The 17538-nt window shown below is 47.9% G+C and overlaps 1 protein-coding gene across 1 annotated transcript in view; it reads right to left on the bottom strand.

Moving 5' to 3' along the window:
• Window positions 1-17538, bottom strand: part of LOC126533144 (uncharacterized) — a 45761-nt gene that overhangs the window by 14177 nt on the left and 14046 nt on the right. Inside the window, exon 2 of the mRNA XM_050180417.2 lies at window positions 9024-9586. Within this exon, the coding sequence (XP_050036374.1) occupies window positions 9024-9234 (211 nt within the window). The 5' untranslated portion in view covers window positions 9235-9586. The remainder of the gene's footprint in view (window positions 1-9023; window positions 9587-17538) is intronic.

Raw genomic sequence — 17538 nt, 5'->3', positions numbered from 1 at the left:
CTGTCGAATAGCAAATTGATATTTGCAGAGGACGCACTGCGTTGAACTCAAGATGTGTATGCTTACGTGTCGCATACAGGTAGCGACGATTGGACTAAGGCGACGTACGGTCGTCGATAACAAGGCTAGTCAACGGGAGGTGAAACTCGGTGGGCTCATGTTGTTGACGTCTGTACGTAATTCATGATTTGCAGAGAGTGGCTGTATGAATACTGTAACTGTTGTGTAGCGGGCGGATAATAAGCAAGACAGAATGTTTGTAATGACAAGATATCAAATTAAAAGCAAACGAACACTCAGTGGCGCACAATTTTAGACTGCGCTGTCACTGCCATCGGCTCACGAAAGTCAGCCTCACCGCCAAAATATAAACGTGGCTGGACTCGGAGAAGAACGATTCGCAGTAATAAACCCGGTCTAGAAATTAAAAAAAAAAAGAAGGAAAAACGGTTTCTCAATGAGATTAAACGGGCTTCACATTGCTCGAGGTACAATACCGAACCGTGGAGCTGTCAGCGCAGCGGAATGACCCGAGTTTGAAGTTAAGAAAAGCACGATGACCACGAATCGCGGAAGACTGAGACTGTGACGAGGCGCTTGTTCTTCGGTAAGCTGTATATACAGGGCGGAGCTTCTACAGCGATGCACCTCTGAAAAGGGAGTCAGCCAGCTTCTAACCCCGAGTTGACCACAATATTTATTAACGATTGAAGGAGTGCTTCTGAGCGCACGGCACCTCATTGCAACTCGCACTGCGCAGCCTTCCCGAGACGGGTTTGAGTCCTGAGTCGTTACGGGACTCATTTTTTTCCGGGGGGCGGGGGGGGGGGGGGGAGCACGCACTTGACCGGGGACGGAGTGGATGAGGGAGGGGGGGGGGGGCCTCGACAGGTGGCATCCTGGAACATGGAAATTTCGGCGTGCCTCCCCCCCTCCTCCCATTTCTGGCTGCGACCCTGGTGCGGCGGACAGTCCACTGGAAGAAGTGAACTGAGTGCAAGCGAGTTGGAGGCGAGGAGGTTGCTTTGTCGTTGCGTAGTCAAGCAAGGCTATATAATATTATTTTGGCTTCTAGCGCGAAGTGAAACACGGACACAGAAAGGAGCAGGCTCGTCCTGTCTGCTCCTTTCTGTGTCCGTGTTTCACTTCGCGCTAGAAGCCAAAATAATGTTACCGTACCAACTCGCCCAACTGTCTATCCTTTTGCTATATAATAATAATAATAATAATAATAATAATAATAATAATAATAATAATAATAATAATAATAATAATAATAATAATAATAATGAATGTTTATTATAGCGCCCAGGAACAGCCACGGATCCTTCGTACTTGTGCGCTTAAAGAGTAGCACGCGAGACAAAACCTACAGACAAGGCAAATGTGGTAGACAAAACAATGTGATAGGATAGGGAAACAGAAAACGAGGAGGCGGGCGTAAGAGGGAGTTACTCATGCACCACGATTATCGACATTCAAACAAAACACAGGAAATCAGCGCTGAAATATATGTCAACGCAGGCAGAATACAAGTAGAATATTATGTCGATACGGAGATTCGCGCCGCCTCGGTCGTCGTCACGAACAATGGAAGCTGCTGTTCTCACGCGATCGCCACACTCGTGCAGACCTCCGATGCCTCTGTTGATATCGCTGTTAACACGCCCGTTCACTTAATGCACACACACGACATTTAGTGGTCAATTGTTCGTCTGGTATAAGTCTTCTCGCTTCTAGTTAAGAAACGGCGCAATGCGCAAGAAAATAGCCAGATTGCCACGAGACGAGACGGATTTGTCAGCATTTGCACGCACAGACAGGCCTTACATTTTCGAGGCAACGCCCAGGATACGCGGTGGCGGCACTAGATGGCAGCGAACTTTCATGGAGATGTGGGAAAGAGTTGTTCCACTCTAGTTACACGCCTGATAATAACTCATTTCGATGGTGGCTGTTGTCAAGGTAGAATTACTGACTATATAGTCCTGCCAATGGCATATTAATTCCATCAGAGGCAACGCCTGTGCGCGGGCATCCCCATTAAGTCCGTTATAACAGCCCGCAGACAATCGTGAATTTCATATCATGTGGACTTTATTTCTTTATATGGACTGTATGCACTTCATATGGACTAACATCGCTATGGGTCCTCTCGGTCTTTTACCATCACAACGCCTGCTAAATGATATGCCCTCTTTAGGCCGATTTCTGCTGTCGAGGCAGAATCACTGACTATATAGGCTCGCCGATGCCTACTACCATCACCGCAGCCAACGACTGAACGCTCACTGCGCTTGGTTTCGGCTCGGTAGGTGGCGGGAGGCATAAAGAGCACGAGACTCGCGAACGCTACCGGTGGCCTGTCTGCGACCCAAGTTGGCGCCATTGTCGTAAATGGTGAGGCCAGGGGTTACGAGACTAATCCTCAGCCGGGGGTATAGTTTGAAACAGTGCCACCTTGTGGTGTGTTTTTTTTTTTTTCTTTCTGAGAATAACTTTTTACAAAAAAAAAAAGAAATGCGTCGTTAGCATGCGTTGTTAAGTTACCGGCTCCTTCGCGGAAATTACGCTTGTCTTTATTTTACGCGCGCGCTTTTTACACGCACATGCAGCAGGAACAACAAATAATTTCCCCTGCGCTTTCCTTCGTGTCATTGTCCGTTGGCTTATTATGATTGCGATTAATAAAAATCGGGCTCCCTCGGTTTCCTTTCTTCCCGTTCATTACATAGCGAGGTCCTAGAATCCGGCAGAGCTCTTTGTTGTCTTCAGGCAGCATACGAGGGTTTATTGATCCGTTGCCTTCACCCGAAAAAGTTCACGTACTACGTGATGCCTGCGGTAGATAGGATGTTCACACTCCACTGCCAAGGCCCTGAATGGTGGCGCTAGCTAACATTCCCCGGGTTAGATCTAGCACACATACATACGTACTAAGAACGTGTACAGGAAAACGGCGCCGCGGCAGCTCACTTTGTTAGTGCATCGCACGTGTAATGCCAAGACGTGGGTTCGTATCTCACTGGCGGTCAGCTTTTCTTATTCACTTTCGTTTCCATTTATTTATCGTTTCCCTATGCATTTATTTATATTTCCCTTTGCTTTCCTTCGAGTCATTCTCTGTTGACTTCTTATGAATGCAGCGTTCGTGTGCTTCTTGTGAAAATCGATTCAAGAAAGAAATAAAAAATAACAAGAAAAAAGAGTGTATAAACGTAGTATTTTATCGACAGTGGCACTACATGATCAGGCACTGTCAAGTTTTCTACCATTTTCGCTACGCATGTCGCACTCTATGCTAGCAAGCTACAGAATTCATGCTTTCGTATTATTATTATTATTATTATTATTATTATTATTAAACAGGTGGCGTTTACTTCTAGCATTACCTAACCAACTCGCAGTATCAGACAATGCCCACTTGACAACCGTAATAACAACTTGATGTCAATTAACTAACCAAGCAAGCATAACTGACTAGAGCGGCGCAGAAAATTACGTTGTTGCAGCTAATATTCGTTGCCAGGGTGCATGCACAGTTTTGAGTCACTGGAAAGTTGGCTTGTAAAGGGGGTAAAGGTAGCTGCGCCGCATACGCAGCCTTTGTGTGGCGAAGCCAGAGTTGCAGTCGCCAAACAGTTTTTTTGCCTGCTTGCATTTAACTTTTCACTTTTTATTGCCGCAGCTTTTACACGAACACTCGAGGCGCATTTGCGCCGTCGGCGTTGCCGTGCTGTCGTGCTATTGACGGCGCATGCGCATGCGCGTAACGCGCTAGCGCGGCATAAAATTAGAAAGAAGGCAAATACAGAAATGACGCTCGGAATCATTACCGCAAACACAGTAATATCATTTCTGCGTGCATGTGATTAGTCGCTGTGAAGAACGGTGGCAGTCTTGGCTGCGCAAACCAGCAGACACGATGTCGAAACAGTTAGCGCGCGCATGTACGCATGCAGGCACACAAAACAGTTTGAGAAAATGCCCGCATGTTTATTTGCCCGAACGTGGCACACGTTACTAGGTGTGATTAAAAAATATACCTGAAAACAATGCGAATAAAAGACCGTACGTAAAGGGGCGTCCACTCCGATCTTCACATGCACCAGTTACGCGTCTTTTCCGCCACAATCAGTATGAACCATCAAGTCCAGCAACAAGTATTGACACGTTACTCGGCTACAACCTATACAACAAGGGAAGTACATAAGGATGAATTGCGTGTTAAAGATGTCCAAACTGTGATGGAGTCAGCCCCAATCAATACGTTAACTCACCGAAAACGCTATTGAGGGAGGGCGCATATAAGAGCCAACAATGTTCTAAATATGTAAAAGTGGTATTGATTTATATATCTAAAGATGTACGGTGAAAGACAAAAAATCTGTGAGATATTAAAAAAAAGATAGGGAAAGCTAGCTTCCCCTTTTCCATGATCTCACGTTTCATTTAAGCCAGCAACAGTATAGGACCCAGACAGTGTTAAAGGATCTTCTAGAAGGCATTCTTAATTAAGATACGCAGCAGAAGCGGTTCGACGTGCTTCTTACATCTGCTGTCGAATAGCAAATTGATATTTGCAGAGGACGCACTGCGTTGAACTCAAGATGTGTATGCTTACGTGTCGCATACAGGTAGCGACGATTGGACTAAGGCGACGTACGGTCGTCGATAACAAGGCTAGTCAACGGGAGGTGAAACTCGGTGGGCTCATGTTGTTGACGTCTGTACGTAATTCATGATTTGCAGAGAGTGGCTGTATGAATACTGTAACTGTTGTGTAGCGGGCGGATAATAAGCAAGACAGAATGTTTGTAATGACAAGATATCAAATTAAAAGCAAACGAACACTCAGTGGCGCACAATTTTAGACTGCGCTGTCACTGCCATCGGCTCACGAAAGTCAGCCTCACCGCCAAAATATAAACGTGGCTGGACTCGGAGAAGAACGATTCGCAGTAATAAACCCGGTCTAGAAATTTAAAAAAAAGAAGAAAAAACGGTTTCTCAATGAGATTAAACGGGCTTCACATTGCTCGAGGTACAATACCGAACCGTGGAGCTGTCAGCGCAGCGGAATGACCCGAGTTTGAAGTTAAGAAAAGCACGATGACCACGAATCGCGGAAGACTGAGACTGTGACGAGGCGCTTGTTCTTCGGTAAGCTGTATATACAGGGCGGAGCTTCTCCAGCGATGCACCTCTGAAAAGGGAGGCAGCCAGCTTCTAACCCCGTGTTGACCACAATATTTATTAATGATTGAAGGAGTGCTTCTGAGCGCACGGCACCTCATTGCAACTCGCACTGCGCAGCCTTCCCGAGACGGGTTTACCTTTGTGAGTATAACAATATCTATGCAGAGGCGCCGTTTAAACGCACTGTCGTTTAAAATTCTCACACGATACTACATAAGGAATCGCCTTTCGCTTCTATAAAAAACAAAGACAATCTCTGAATTTAATTGCGGGATAAGAAATCAGGTGAGATCACTTGTTGACGTTGAGAGAGAAGCAAACCCTTTTGGGATGGAGAAATAAAGGCTTAGATAGCCGTAAGAGATTGGAAGACCGCTGCTGAGACAAAAGAAAAAATAAAATGTATCAAGCCCGTGCACATATTGCAAGCGGTTGCTGACGAGGACGAAGTCAAAAAAATAAAAAATACGGTGCAATATTGAACAAAATCAAAGAATAAACCGATCGTGACAGTTGTCTGCTGGTGATGATATATGGGCTGCCGCTCTCAAAATATAAAAGAGTTATCTGCCTGTAAATATCTTCTGTGTCCATGCAGTAAAATAGCCATGCAGGATCGTCCAGAAACGCCGCAACTGAACAACGTAGAAATCGGGAGCGAGTAATGGACGCTGTGACAGGTTTTTCTACAATATCCAAAGTGATCCACGCCTTAGTTAATTCACCCGAACGCGTCTTTCCATAAATCTACGTATAGGCGCACCGAGTGAAGCACTTCTCACTGAAAGAAGTATGCTTGTAATAAAGAAACACTTTAAAAAAAAGCTTATACGTTTAGACGACAGTGAGCGGTTATTTCAGTCATTTTAGCAGCATTTGTTAGTGAAAGGCTGAACCTAATATTTCGAAACGCATGCCCGAAATCACGGTCCTTCAGTTATACAAGCTATTTTATTTGCGCCAGTTTACGCGAGTGACGAGTTAGCGATAATCGAAATCTACCAGGGCAGGGACATAACGCGAAAGTTTGATTACATGGCAGCGATGCCATCTGGGCCGGAAGCTGATGGACAAGTCGCTACATCCTGCGCTAGTTCCAACAGCGACACGTATAAACAGGGGAAGAGACTACTGAGAAGTCTTGACGAAGACGCAGCTTCACGGACAACTGCACGAGCCGATCAGGAAGGACGAGGAACTGTGTGCATAGCGATGCGCCTTGCCACTTTGAAAAGAGGGCTGACACTCGCATTTATTCCTTGTGATCCTGTTAATTGGGGTTAATGTGCGCTTTTTATGACGTTGCTCAAAGGTACCACAAGTATCGTGGAACAACAGAGTCTGCGAACGTTGCCGAGGATAGCGGGCAACGAGACACTGCACGCGATCTTGCGCTTCCGAATGCTGCGAGCGAGCCGAAGTGTACGGAAATATAGCGCACCTCAGTGGCACAAAGTTTGTTGCTGATTTGCACACCGATGGCTCCAAAAAATCATGAAGAATGCGTAAAGCGAGATGAAAAGAGAAAGGCTGAAATGATTCTCCCGTAAACTTTTGAAAATATGTGGTGAAACCCATGTTCCCTGTTGTCTTATTAATATTACCTTTCTTGTCTCGCGGCTTATCAGTTAGTGCTGTGAAGTAAGCGAATTAAGTCGCGCGATGAAATTTATGTTAGGTATTGTTGCAGGATGCACGACATTCGTGATCATCTGGGGCTAAGAATATTTCGGACGTAATAAAGAAAACTTGAACTATATAGCATACTATATACTTGAACTATAGCATACTTGAACTATATATTTATGCGGTTAAAGAAAACGTCTACCTGCATTGTTTGCTAGGCATCATGGAACAATATCGCTTGATCTATTTCGGCTTGAAAAGTACGTATTTGATACGAAAAAAAAAAAAAAAACTTACGCAGGTGCATTCGCATCCGAATCCTTGCGCGCCAAGAGATGGCAACATGCACGTGGGTGCTCTCATGACTGTAATGGACTTCATGGGCCAATCTCAGCGCTGTTGGGCCGATAGGGGTGTACGAGTGCTCGACACCTTCAAATAACGTATCGAACGTCTTGTTCGTAAACACGGATGTAGTTTTCGAAACATAGATAGTTTGCGCAATCAAACATGACATTGGAGCAAAAGCAGGTGACATCTAATTCCAGCGGGTACCATTTGTACTGTTAAAGAGCAACCCTTCATAATGTGCAATATAATGGAAGAAGCTTAAGAACGTTATAAATACTAGAATGTAAACATCGCTCTGCAATTATTGTTAAAACGGCTGCTCAATATTCGAAAGATGTTCGAAAAGTATTCGATATTTGATTCGATTCGCTTCCGGCGTTACTCGATTCGGTATCCAAAATTAATCTTCGCACGGCCCTATACAGACTAACATCACCTTATGGTCGGAACGGTCTGAAGTGCTGTAGCGATTGACGTCAGCATGTTTTTTGTCAAATATCAACCCGTGAATTGTTCATCACGACGGCTGAGCGCAGATTCACCGTAGAGAATGCAGTATGAACGTAACTTTCCCTTTAAGAGTTGATTGAGATGCGTACAATTTGTCCGTGTAGATTGGCGTTTCTCAAATTTGATCGCTGAAGTGGTTCAGGAGCAATTTTACACAGCGCTATCGGCTTGTTAGCCGTGGCCATGGCTCGTACTCTTCTTAGACATTCGTTTGTTGTAGCCGAGTGTTGTTTTCTGATCTTATTATTACTATATTTTGTGTATCGACGATCATCATGGCATTTCCGTTGCGTCTATAAAAATATAGGTTACGATTTTCCGTTTACACTTTCTTTTTCTGTTATATCCGTGAGATACTATTATACTAGGCACTGCATGTGATGGAAGAAGCTATGCAACGATAATATATAAGCAGGGCCACGTGAGGATCACTCTGTTCTACTCAAGCATATTAGCTTGTTCTTTGGAGGTCGGGATCAGGCAGACCGTATTAGAAGCCCTTAGGTGTCCTTAGGTGTCCATCTTTCTATAAAACGTTGCAATGACACGGGATAAACTCGATATGGCTGTCGAACTTATACATCGAAAGCTTCGTACCTAAGCTTCAGGGAGTATTACCAAGTAATGCAGTACACGGTCTCAGAGGCTAACCACCACTAAACTTGAATGGAAGGGATGTCTTGTTGCTTATCTTCAAGCATAGTTACTACGTTTCTGTAAGGATTAAGGCAAGGAAGGCTAAAGCGGACAAAGTTTTCGGTTTCACCAATAGTCCTGCGCCTCCTGTTAGCTAGAACTGCGAAGGGCCTTCAGATCGTCGTATCTCTCTAACTCTTTAGGAGCTACGTCCTCGTTGGTTGAGAGGTTCAGTCTATCCATCGTGTGAGGGCCGGGATCGAAGGATTGAGGCACTGTTCGCGCTCCTTAGGCTCGGGTCAGGCTTCGGATAAACCCTCCTCGTCCCGCACTTCGCCCGAGCTCCGTATCGTCGAGGCGCTCGCGCGCGGCGATTCCGACGAGCGGCGACGGCGATTGCATATCGACGTTCTCCTTGTCCGTACAAGCTTCGCTCTTTCTTTATCGTCACGTTTTTCCTTTTTTCATTCTTTCTTTCTTTCACTTAACGGCCGCAAAATTTCTCTTTTCGTCGGTTTCTCGTCGCCGTCGTCGACGCCGTATTCGGTGTCCGAGAAGGCGGCGCGCGCTCGGAACCCCGCCTCCGCGGGCAGAGCTCGTTAAGGCATTGATGGGGGGTCCCTAATGACATTAGGCCTCTACGGCCATCGATCGCCACGGCGCGCGCGCGCGCTCGGCGAGCAGCAGCAGCAGCAACTCACCCTGTCCTTGGAGCTGTCCGTCGCGGTGCCTGGTGTCCTGCAGCGCGTACAGCGGCGACGCCAGCTCGACCTTCCGCTTGTCGCCGCCGCCGCAATCCTGCTGGCCGGCGGCCGCGACGTGCGCCGCGACTCCGGCGCCGAGCCGATCGTCGCCGACCGGCGCCTGAAGCCGCGGGTCCTCGGCGGCCACGGCGGCGGCAGCCGCCGCCATGGCGCTGCTCCACAGCTGGAACCGGCCGTCCAGCGCTGCGGCCAGCCTTGGGGCCCTGACTAACGAGCAATGACTAACGAAGTTATCGCGCCCAATGCGCCCGCGCGAGTCTTATAAAAGCGCGCCCCACAGCCGACGGGCCCGACGACAGGGGGAACACGCCCACCGGGCTCCGGCGCGCTCCCATTGGCCGTCGCCATGGAGACTGCATCCGCAGAGCGGGGCTGATGCCTCGATCCGGCCGGGATGCGCGGGGCGGCCGCCGGTGATCGACCGCGGACGGTGCGGGGGTGGAGCTCCGCGCGGCGCGGAGGACGCCACGGTGCCGGTGCCGGATGCGGGGACCACCACACTGCGAGGCAAGAGGGACGCGTCGAGGATTTTGGATGCGAGGCCTTTCCGTTGACGTATCTATGCACACCGGGGATACGCGACGCATCCACAGCTAGGACAGTATAAAGTTGAATTCGCATGACGGGACGGATTGCCAGTTCAGTCTGCGGGCGAGCGTGCCGTAGCTCAGTGCCGCCTAATCGCGAATCATTCGTGGAAGCCACTGACAAATTGTTCGCGCCATGATTAGTTGCAGCTCAGCCATGCACGTCACACTTGTCCCCCCCCCCCCCCCCCCTATACTGTCTAACTACCCTTCGTGTGAACCCAGCTTAACCGAAATACTTACGGAGCGGGGGAGAGCCAGCATCTCCATCGCCTAAGTGTCAAAGGGATACAGCCTCTTCCTGTAGTGTCATAACGGCAATGTACACACTTTAATTCCTGGTAATAAGATGAGGTTGCGAATAAATTCAGCCTTTCCTTCTCTCTCTCTCTGTCTCTCCCTCTCTATCTTTGTCGTGCTTCGTAAAATGTTGCACGTGAGCATTGCGATTCGAGGGGGGGCGGGGGGGGGGGGTGACTCTTGCTTAAACACGAGGGCGTTTTTGTAACTGACCGATGAACCAAACGCGGCCAGCCAGGGTAAGAACGAACTTTCCTTCTTTTCTTCGTGCGTTTGTCGCGCTTTAACTCAGACATGGCATATGAAAACAGACACAGACACTTTGAAGATGAGTTAATGGCACAACAGCGATGACGAGGTCACAATAACTACACTATAAGCCGGCTTCAACGATGAATGTGGCGACATGGCGACGAGCAAAAGCTGGATGCCTTCTGCACTAATTACAATGTCATCTCTATTACTAACCCCTTACTGCATTGCCAGCTCATGAGCGTCAGATGTCACAGCCGGAGGGAAAACAGAACTGAAGCAGCTCTTGAAACATTCTGATTCACCGACAGCATCACGAACATCACAAGACACTATGTAAGACAGACTTTGTCGTGGATTTCACATGCAGGCTGAGTACAAGCTGCATGGCGGTAATGCAGTTACATACATTTGATATATACTTCTTTCTTACGACTTCCTTTTTTTTTATGCCTGCGGAGCTCTCTCATTAAGGAACCTATATATCGGTTCTCTTTGTAGCTTCCTGCTTCTTCCTACAGGTTGCCAACTTTCAGTTTCACAAAACCTTTCCCATCTCGTAAATTTCCGTAGAAATTGATTGATTGCTTCAACCTTAGCGTCTATTGCAACGACCTGCCATTGGGTTAGTGTTAGCGTAAGCGAGGTTGTGCTCAAAACGACGGCGAAAATTTAAAGATAAGTAGCTTGCAATGGAACTGGAGTGGAATAATTGTACGGGGCGCTATCTGTAAAGAGTTCCGTTACGAGTTCAATCGTTTCATACGTTTACTTCAGCGAACAGGGTCGTTTCAAAAACATAATGAGTGGCTGATTAGGACATACGTTGGAATCGGAAGCTATAGCGGTGGCGTCAAGATGTGATCAGTAAAGCACGTGGCACCTGTATCCGACGTTTTTTTTTTTTTTTCCGTGTGCGTTCATTTCATGCATCGCGAGGACTGCGCCCTGCAGTAACGGCTGACATTTTCACCGTGCGGTTAAAGCTGGTTAGAGCGGACGTCCCATGGCGCCCATTTCGGGCACAAGAACGGTGAGCTCAACGCGCGGTGTTAAGTGGCCGCGCTCACGCCTGGCGATGCTCCCATCTTTGGAACACGTCGCACACACTATACACATCCGGTTTCCGGCTCTAGAAACAGGCAGTCACTCGTCGTTAATCGCAGGTAGTGTTTAATGTTTGCCATAAGATAAACAGCTGGCACAGTTGGTATTGCATCATCGCGAAACTATACAGCGCTGGAAAGACGAGACGACGGAATCATTCTTAATTCTCTTCGACCAACCCACCGCGGTGTAGCTCAGCAGCTATTTGGCGTTACGCTGCTGAGCGCGAGGTCGCGCGTTCGACCCCAATCGCCACGGCTTCGTTCTCATGTTGACGGAATGAAAAAAAAATTATAATAAAGAAGAAGCTAGCGAACCGTGCATTGGATGCCCGTTAAAAAATCGCAGGTGGCCAAATTTATTCCGGAGTCCCCCCACTGCGTGCCTCGTCATCAGGCCATGTTTTTGGCACGCAAGACCCTTGAATTTATTTAGTTTAATTAATTTTTTCTTGAACGCAAAGAAAGAATAGCTGCAGCTCGTGCTGTGTCAAGGCTGGCCAGAGTCGAAGATCACTATATAGGTATGTGGCAAAATGCCTTCAAGTAGTCTCGTGACAAACCCGAGAAAAAAGAATTAGCGAAGGTGCCTCTTTTCGATAATGCTGAGAGCACTCATGACAATAATTTTAAGCTAATTTCTCTAGTAAGAAAAATGAAACGGGAGCGAAGCATATTTCAAAGGCTTAACTTAGAAAATCTAGGTTCCAGTGTTGAAATGGCGAAAGTTTCATGGACCCTGTAACGCAAAACTATTCTAATCTGTTTTTATTCGAATATCCTGACGTCAACTTCATGCGCACCTGCCGAAGCATCGGACGGCGACCGTCAGCGTTGTTTCGAACAGCTCAATCAGACGCTCTCCTCGTTTATAGGGGGTCATTTTTGTTTGCTTTGTGAGAAAATAGCAATGCCGGCCTTGGCAGGTCCTTCTTGTCTAACTGGCGGACAAGATGCGAGGAGTGCGCAAGAATGGAGAGGCTTTTCGTGGGGCCGAGGTGGCGCTGTGAAGGGAGGAGGAGGGAAAGAGATAAGTAGAAGGCAGGGACGTTAACCAGAATAACGTCCGGTTGGCTACCCTACACCGGGGAAATGGGAAAGGGGGAAAACAAAGATAACAGGGAGACAGAGGAGGGAAGGAAAGAAGGAAATTGCGGTGAGTTCGCTGACGTGTGTGGTCTTACAGAAATTGCATTAATAGTCACAGATGGTCGCAAAAGCCCCCTTCGTGAAAGTAGACAAACGGATGAGGGGGGTGGTGCCGGTGTCTGCGATTGGCCGGTTTCTCCTTGGTTAGCTGAGGTAGCTGGTCGAAAATAGCGGCGGCGTTCAACCTGTCGCTTCGTGTCTTGTCGTCCAGTGTTGAAACGCAGGCTCTAAGCATTGCGACACTATAGTGTCCCAATGTTTAAAGAGCCTGCATTTCAGCGAGGTGGTTGCGGGTCCTTTGATAGCTGTAGCTATTTTGCGGGCGCGTGGCTTTTGTAATGTCAAACTCATAATAAAATCGTAAAGCTCAACACCCCGAAACTGCACGTGTTGGGTAATGCCGCCGTCGTGGAAACTTCTAGATTGATATTGTCCATCTGGGACGCATTAACGTGCACCTATATCTTACTATATACGAGTTATCTTTTTGTCCATTCCGGCCCCATCGCAGCTGCTGCAGCAGGCAGCCGCTGCGGCTGGGAGTCGAACCCATAACCTCGTGCTCAGAGGCAGAGTGTGTGGGGATGCGCGACTCTCACGCGTCCCCTGATATGTTGGTTTTCCCGCATGGCTCGCGTGGCCTGGCGCCCGCGGCGGTCGGAGTGGTTGAGGCGCAATACGAGAGATGGCGCGAGTGTTGCGCTGCTAACGCCGCCGACAGGCGGGGTTACTGGGGCGCCGAAAGAGAAGGCGCTTCCTCTTTGGTTCGGGCCAGCAAGCAGTACGGACGTGCCGTGCCGCGCGTGCGCCGATCCATGCTTCTGCGAGACCGTCTCGCGTGGCGGCCTTCGAGCGCGCCACCGTTCGCGTGACCGGACGCGCGAACGACTAGGCGTTGGGATCCAGCATGGGGCGAACATATTCGCTCGCCATCCGGTCGCGGTGAGTCTGACTTCTAGATTTGTCGCGCGCCCATCGGCATGTTTTGGGGATAGCAACTCGGCTAGCAGGCATTGATCTATGAAAGGTGCAATAAATGCCCTTGCGATTGTTTGCTCTACTGTGTTGTCGTTCCTTTGTCCCAAGAGCACGGGAGGAGAACCCCACAAATGTCATTGCCACTTAGCTCAGTGGCTAGACATTGCAGCTGTTCTGGCAAGTATACTGCAGTACAACTTCGTTGTAACGAAGTGAAAGGGTGAGCCAGAATTACTGCACTATATTCAAGGGGGACCTAACTGACTTCTTTATATGCATTATTTATTATTATACCGTTTTGTAATAACGAGGTTTGACTGTATACTTCAAGCATACTTGCAATGTCAGACTTTTCGTCTTCGAATGCCTAACGCGTTTTCTCTTTGTTGCTATACAGTGCGCACAATAAATCTGTCGGAACGCGTGTTTTTGTTTCTTATATGCGATGTTTACCTACCGCGAACTCTCCCAATAAAGCCGAACCCCAAATGTTAAACAAAAAACTAATGGTAACCATTCTTGGATTTTAGCTGTATAAAATGTTACACCATCAACCTTTGGAAGTAAGAAAAGCCTATTTTTAACATAAGAAATTAACGTACTTAGTGCAGTCGGGCCGAGCCATAACCATAGCCGTGGAAATGTACGTTCTGATTTTTTTCTTTCTTTTTTTCAATCGCGGTGGCTGAGGCATTCTACTGCTCTGCTGGGCACAAGATCGCATATTCGACTCCCCGCCACGGAGGTAGAATTCTGATGATGCTGAGTGCGTTAAAAAAAAAAAAAAAAAGGAACTCTACAGGTTTTGTGCGTATATTAAAGAAGAATCCTGAGCCCTCCACTATATGGAGTAACTCATAATCAAGATGTTGCTTTGTGGCAACATATCTCACCGATCAGCCAGTCCAGCAGCCTGAGCCTATGCATGACCAGGCGGTGATGCCATTTACTAGGGAAGAAAGAAAAGCAGCTTAACTAACATTTTTGTAGAAATTCAACGCGTAGAAATGCTTCGCCTGTATATCCGTGCATTATTTTCATCCAGATCGACTTTTAGAGCTGCATATTGAAAAAAAATTAAAATAGGTCAGGTCACTTCAGCAGCAAGAAAGTACGAGAGTGATGAATGGGGGCGCTATAGCAAAAAGCCATTTCATGCTTTGACCAAGGCTCGTACGCCACGTTTACGAGAGTGCGGACGTTACACGAATCTTTCAGGAATGCTGGCAGAGGAAACGTCCTGTGCTACGGCGGGCCAGATTCGGCATACATTGCTGCCGATTCACCGCCGCGCATATAGTTGCAAAGAAGTCAAAGTCGAGAACTAGCACGCACCGAGTCTGCGCAATGGAGAGGAAGCTCGGCCAGCTCAAAAGGAACAGCGAGACACACGTTGCCGCTGAAAATTGGATTAGCGCGGACAAAGCCGAACGAGGGGAGCGGGCCGGTTAACGCGCCGCCGAGGAAGCTCCCTCTGTTCCGTCCCCTTTTCGAGTACGTGCTCCCTTCCTCAGAGCGAGCCCGCGGTGTCTGCACGCGAGCTTTCTCCTTTGATCTCGCTGGTGCGCGGCCTTGCTGCCTCCTGAGAGACGTCGGGGGGCGACGGGGGGGGGGGGGGGGGCAGTCTCGGCTGAGTCCGCGATTTTGCAGAACGTTTCCCTACATGGCAGCAACAGCAGCTGGTCTGGAAACGCGCAAGAGAAGAGCCCTGTGCGAAGAGTGCGAGCGAGACCGAATACGAACAGGACAGAGAAAGCAAGAAAGAAAGAAAGAAGAAAAGAAAGAAAGAAAGTAGTTGAGAGGAGAAAAAAAGTCTTAGTCGCGACAAGCCGTCGCAGCCTCTTAAAGGACACTGTGAGTGGCGCGGCTGTAGCTTGTTCCTGTACCGCGCGAGCTACACGGTCAAAGAGCGCCGTAAAAGTTTTGTTGCTTCTGAAACAACAGGAACCAAGAGAAGAACAAAAGAACAGATGCAGAAAAATGACGCTCGTTCAACCCGCCATCTTTCTACCTCGCTCTTTTTTTCCCTCCCTTTTATTTTCTGTCGCTGTCTCCACCAGCAAACGCCAGAGCTGAGAGAGACGTACGCGTGCTGCCTCGATCTCCTCTGTGTTTCCACGAAGGTGCCTCTTTCTCCCATCTTCCCCGAATCCTTGTCGTTTTTATTCCTTCGTCTTCATCCTCATCTTTTCTCTACGCACCGTCGATTTTGTCTTCACCCCGCAATCTCTCTCTCTGTCTCTCTTTAATTATTATTATGATGTTTTTTTTTTCTTTATCTTTCATAGCGTCGTCTTCTGCCACGTTGACGACAACCAGCGACCGTCGGGATGCGGAGCTGACGGGCCATGCTTCTGTGGCCCGCGTCGCCCTTGCAAAAAGTGCGTGCGTACACGGTAGAGGCAGGGAACCGTTTCCATGGCAACGAGGTAACGAAGTTTTCTCAACAGCCGCCGCTCCGTCGTCGTCGTCGTGCTCCCGCTCCTTCTCTGACTCAGTTCTCCGTGCCTGCCCTCAATTCATCGATTTCGACGCTCCTGCATGGAGATGCGCTGGCCGCCGCTTATTTTCTTCTCGTTCGGGTTTTCTGCATTTACTTCGTCTAGGTCGTTCAACTTGACCCTGAATTACGTCCGTGGTTATGCGCGCACGACTTAACCTTAATTGCCCCGGATACGATTAGTCCAGCGGGCGCGCCGCAGTTTGTGCCGCGATCGACGACTTTATGGGTGAAAAAAAATTCTTGAACGTCCAGGCGTCTATAGGAATTAGAAGAATCGCAGAATCACGCTGCGACATTTAGTTCGGGTCATAGCGAGGATGCGGCGTAATCTGTGGAACTATATACGACTTGGGCAAGCACTTCAGCGCAACAAAGATTTTCAGTTAGCACTTTTTTACATTTATTTGTTCGTGCAGTTTTACGTCTTATTCACTTAACAAATGAAGCTTGCAAACTAGCGTTTAGCGGCACTGCCGTCAGGGTCAGAATTCGACGAGTGTGATCTAAGCAAGTGGTACGCGTAGTACTTCTTACTGACGCCAACTTGTTATTTATTTTCATCCTTGTCCTCTCGGTTACCTAAATGCACGCGCGAATGCGCGTGCAGCTCCTTTGACGGCAGTGGGCTTTTTCAGAAGTCTATATATGAGAATCACTGGAGCGCGTCCACCACTTTCATTTCCATGCATACATGCACCCAAGCCTGCGTGCGCGTGCGCATTAAATGATTATAGCGCGAATAAATTCTTACTTTATGCCGTATAAATTTGAACAATTTTCGGAACCAGCGCTACAGAACACTCGGCCACAACAGTGGCGTATCCTCGCCTTGTACATGTTTGCTACCATTAAAAGCGACGGCAACGCCTTGTATTTATGCATATACGGATTGTCATTGATGGAGCCTGGGGCAAGTATGCGACGCTGAATTCACAAAGTTTTCTTTCTTTCTTTTTTTCCTGAGCGCATTTTACGGTTGGCTATATATAGCCCCCTCTTGTAGTAGTGTGTTCGCTGTGTCGATTAGCCGGTTCTTGTTCTTCCTCACCGTCATATAGCATTCAGAACGTCTTTGAAAGTATGAGCCCAGGAAGCGAATCCACATTTTGTTTTGTTTTTTTTGGTTCGTAAGCGCTGGTTGCTCTTTGGCAGGTCACCTTCGCCATCAATATGTTCGAAATCACGATTGATTTCACGAGCCCTTTGGTGTAAAGACCTGCAAGATCTAAGTAGGATTCAGAAATGTTTTCGTTCGTAAGAGCTGTGTCCGCCATCATTACAATGACTGGGAAGTGTCTGTTTTTGCCAACCGTTATTTTGTGCGAACTACTCTGTGAACACGCGACCTAAAGAGACCGACGGTGGCTCGGAGCGTGTCATGAGATTTTGATGGAAATGAAAAGACCGCGATTTAGAGCGATATAGAGAGCTGAGCGTGATGCTGGAGGTTTAAGTAGGAATTGTAATTTTTAAATTGGCACGGTATTTCGCGCCACTTTGCGGTGAAATAGTGGTACTAGAGCTGGATGCTGACGGTTACGGTACGCAAACCGACTTTTATTAAGTGCACCATGTGT

Source organism: Dermacentor andersoni, chromosome 7, assembly GCF_023375885.2.
Source record: "Dermacentor andersoni chromosome 7, qqDerAnde1_hic_scaffold, whole genome shotgun sequence".
Lineage (NCBI taxonomy): Eukaryota > Metazoa > Arthropoda > Arachnida > Ixodida > Ixodidae > Dermacentor > Dermacentor andersoni.
The sequence above is the reverse complement of the archived record's forward strand: the minus strand, read 5'-3'. Positions and strand labels throughout refer to the sequence as shown.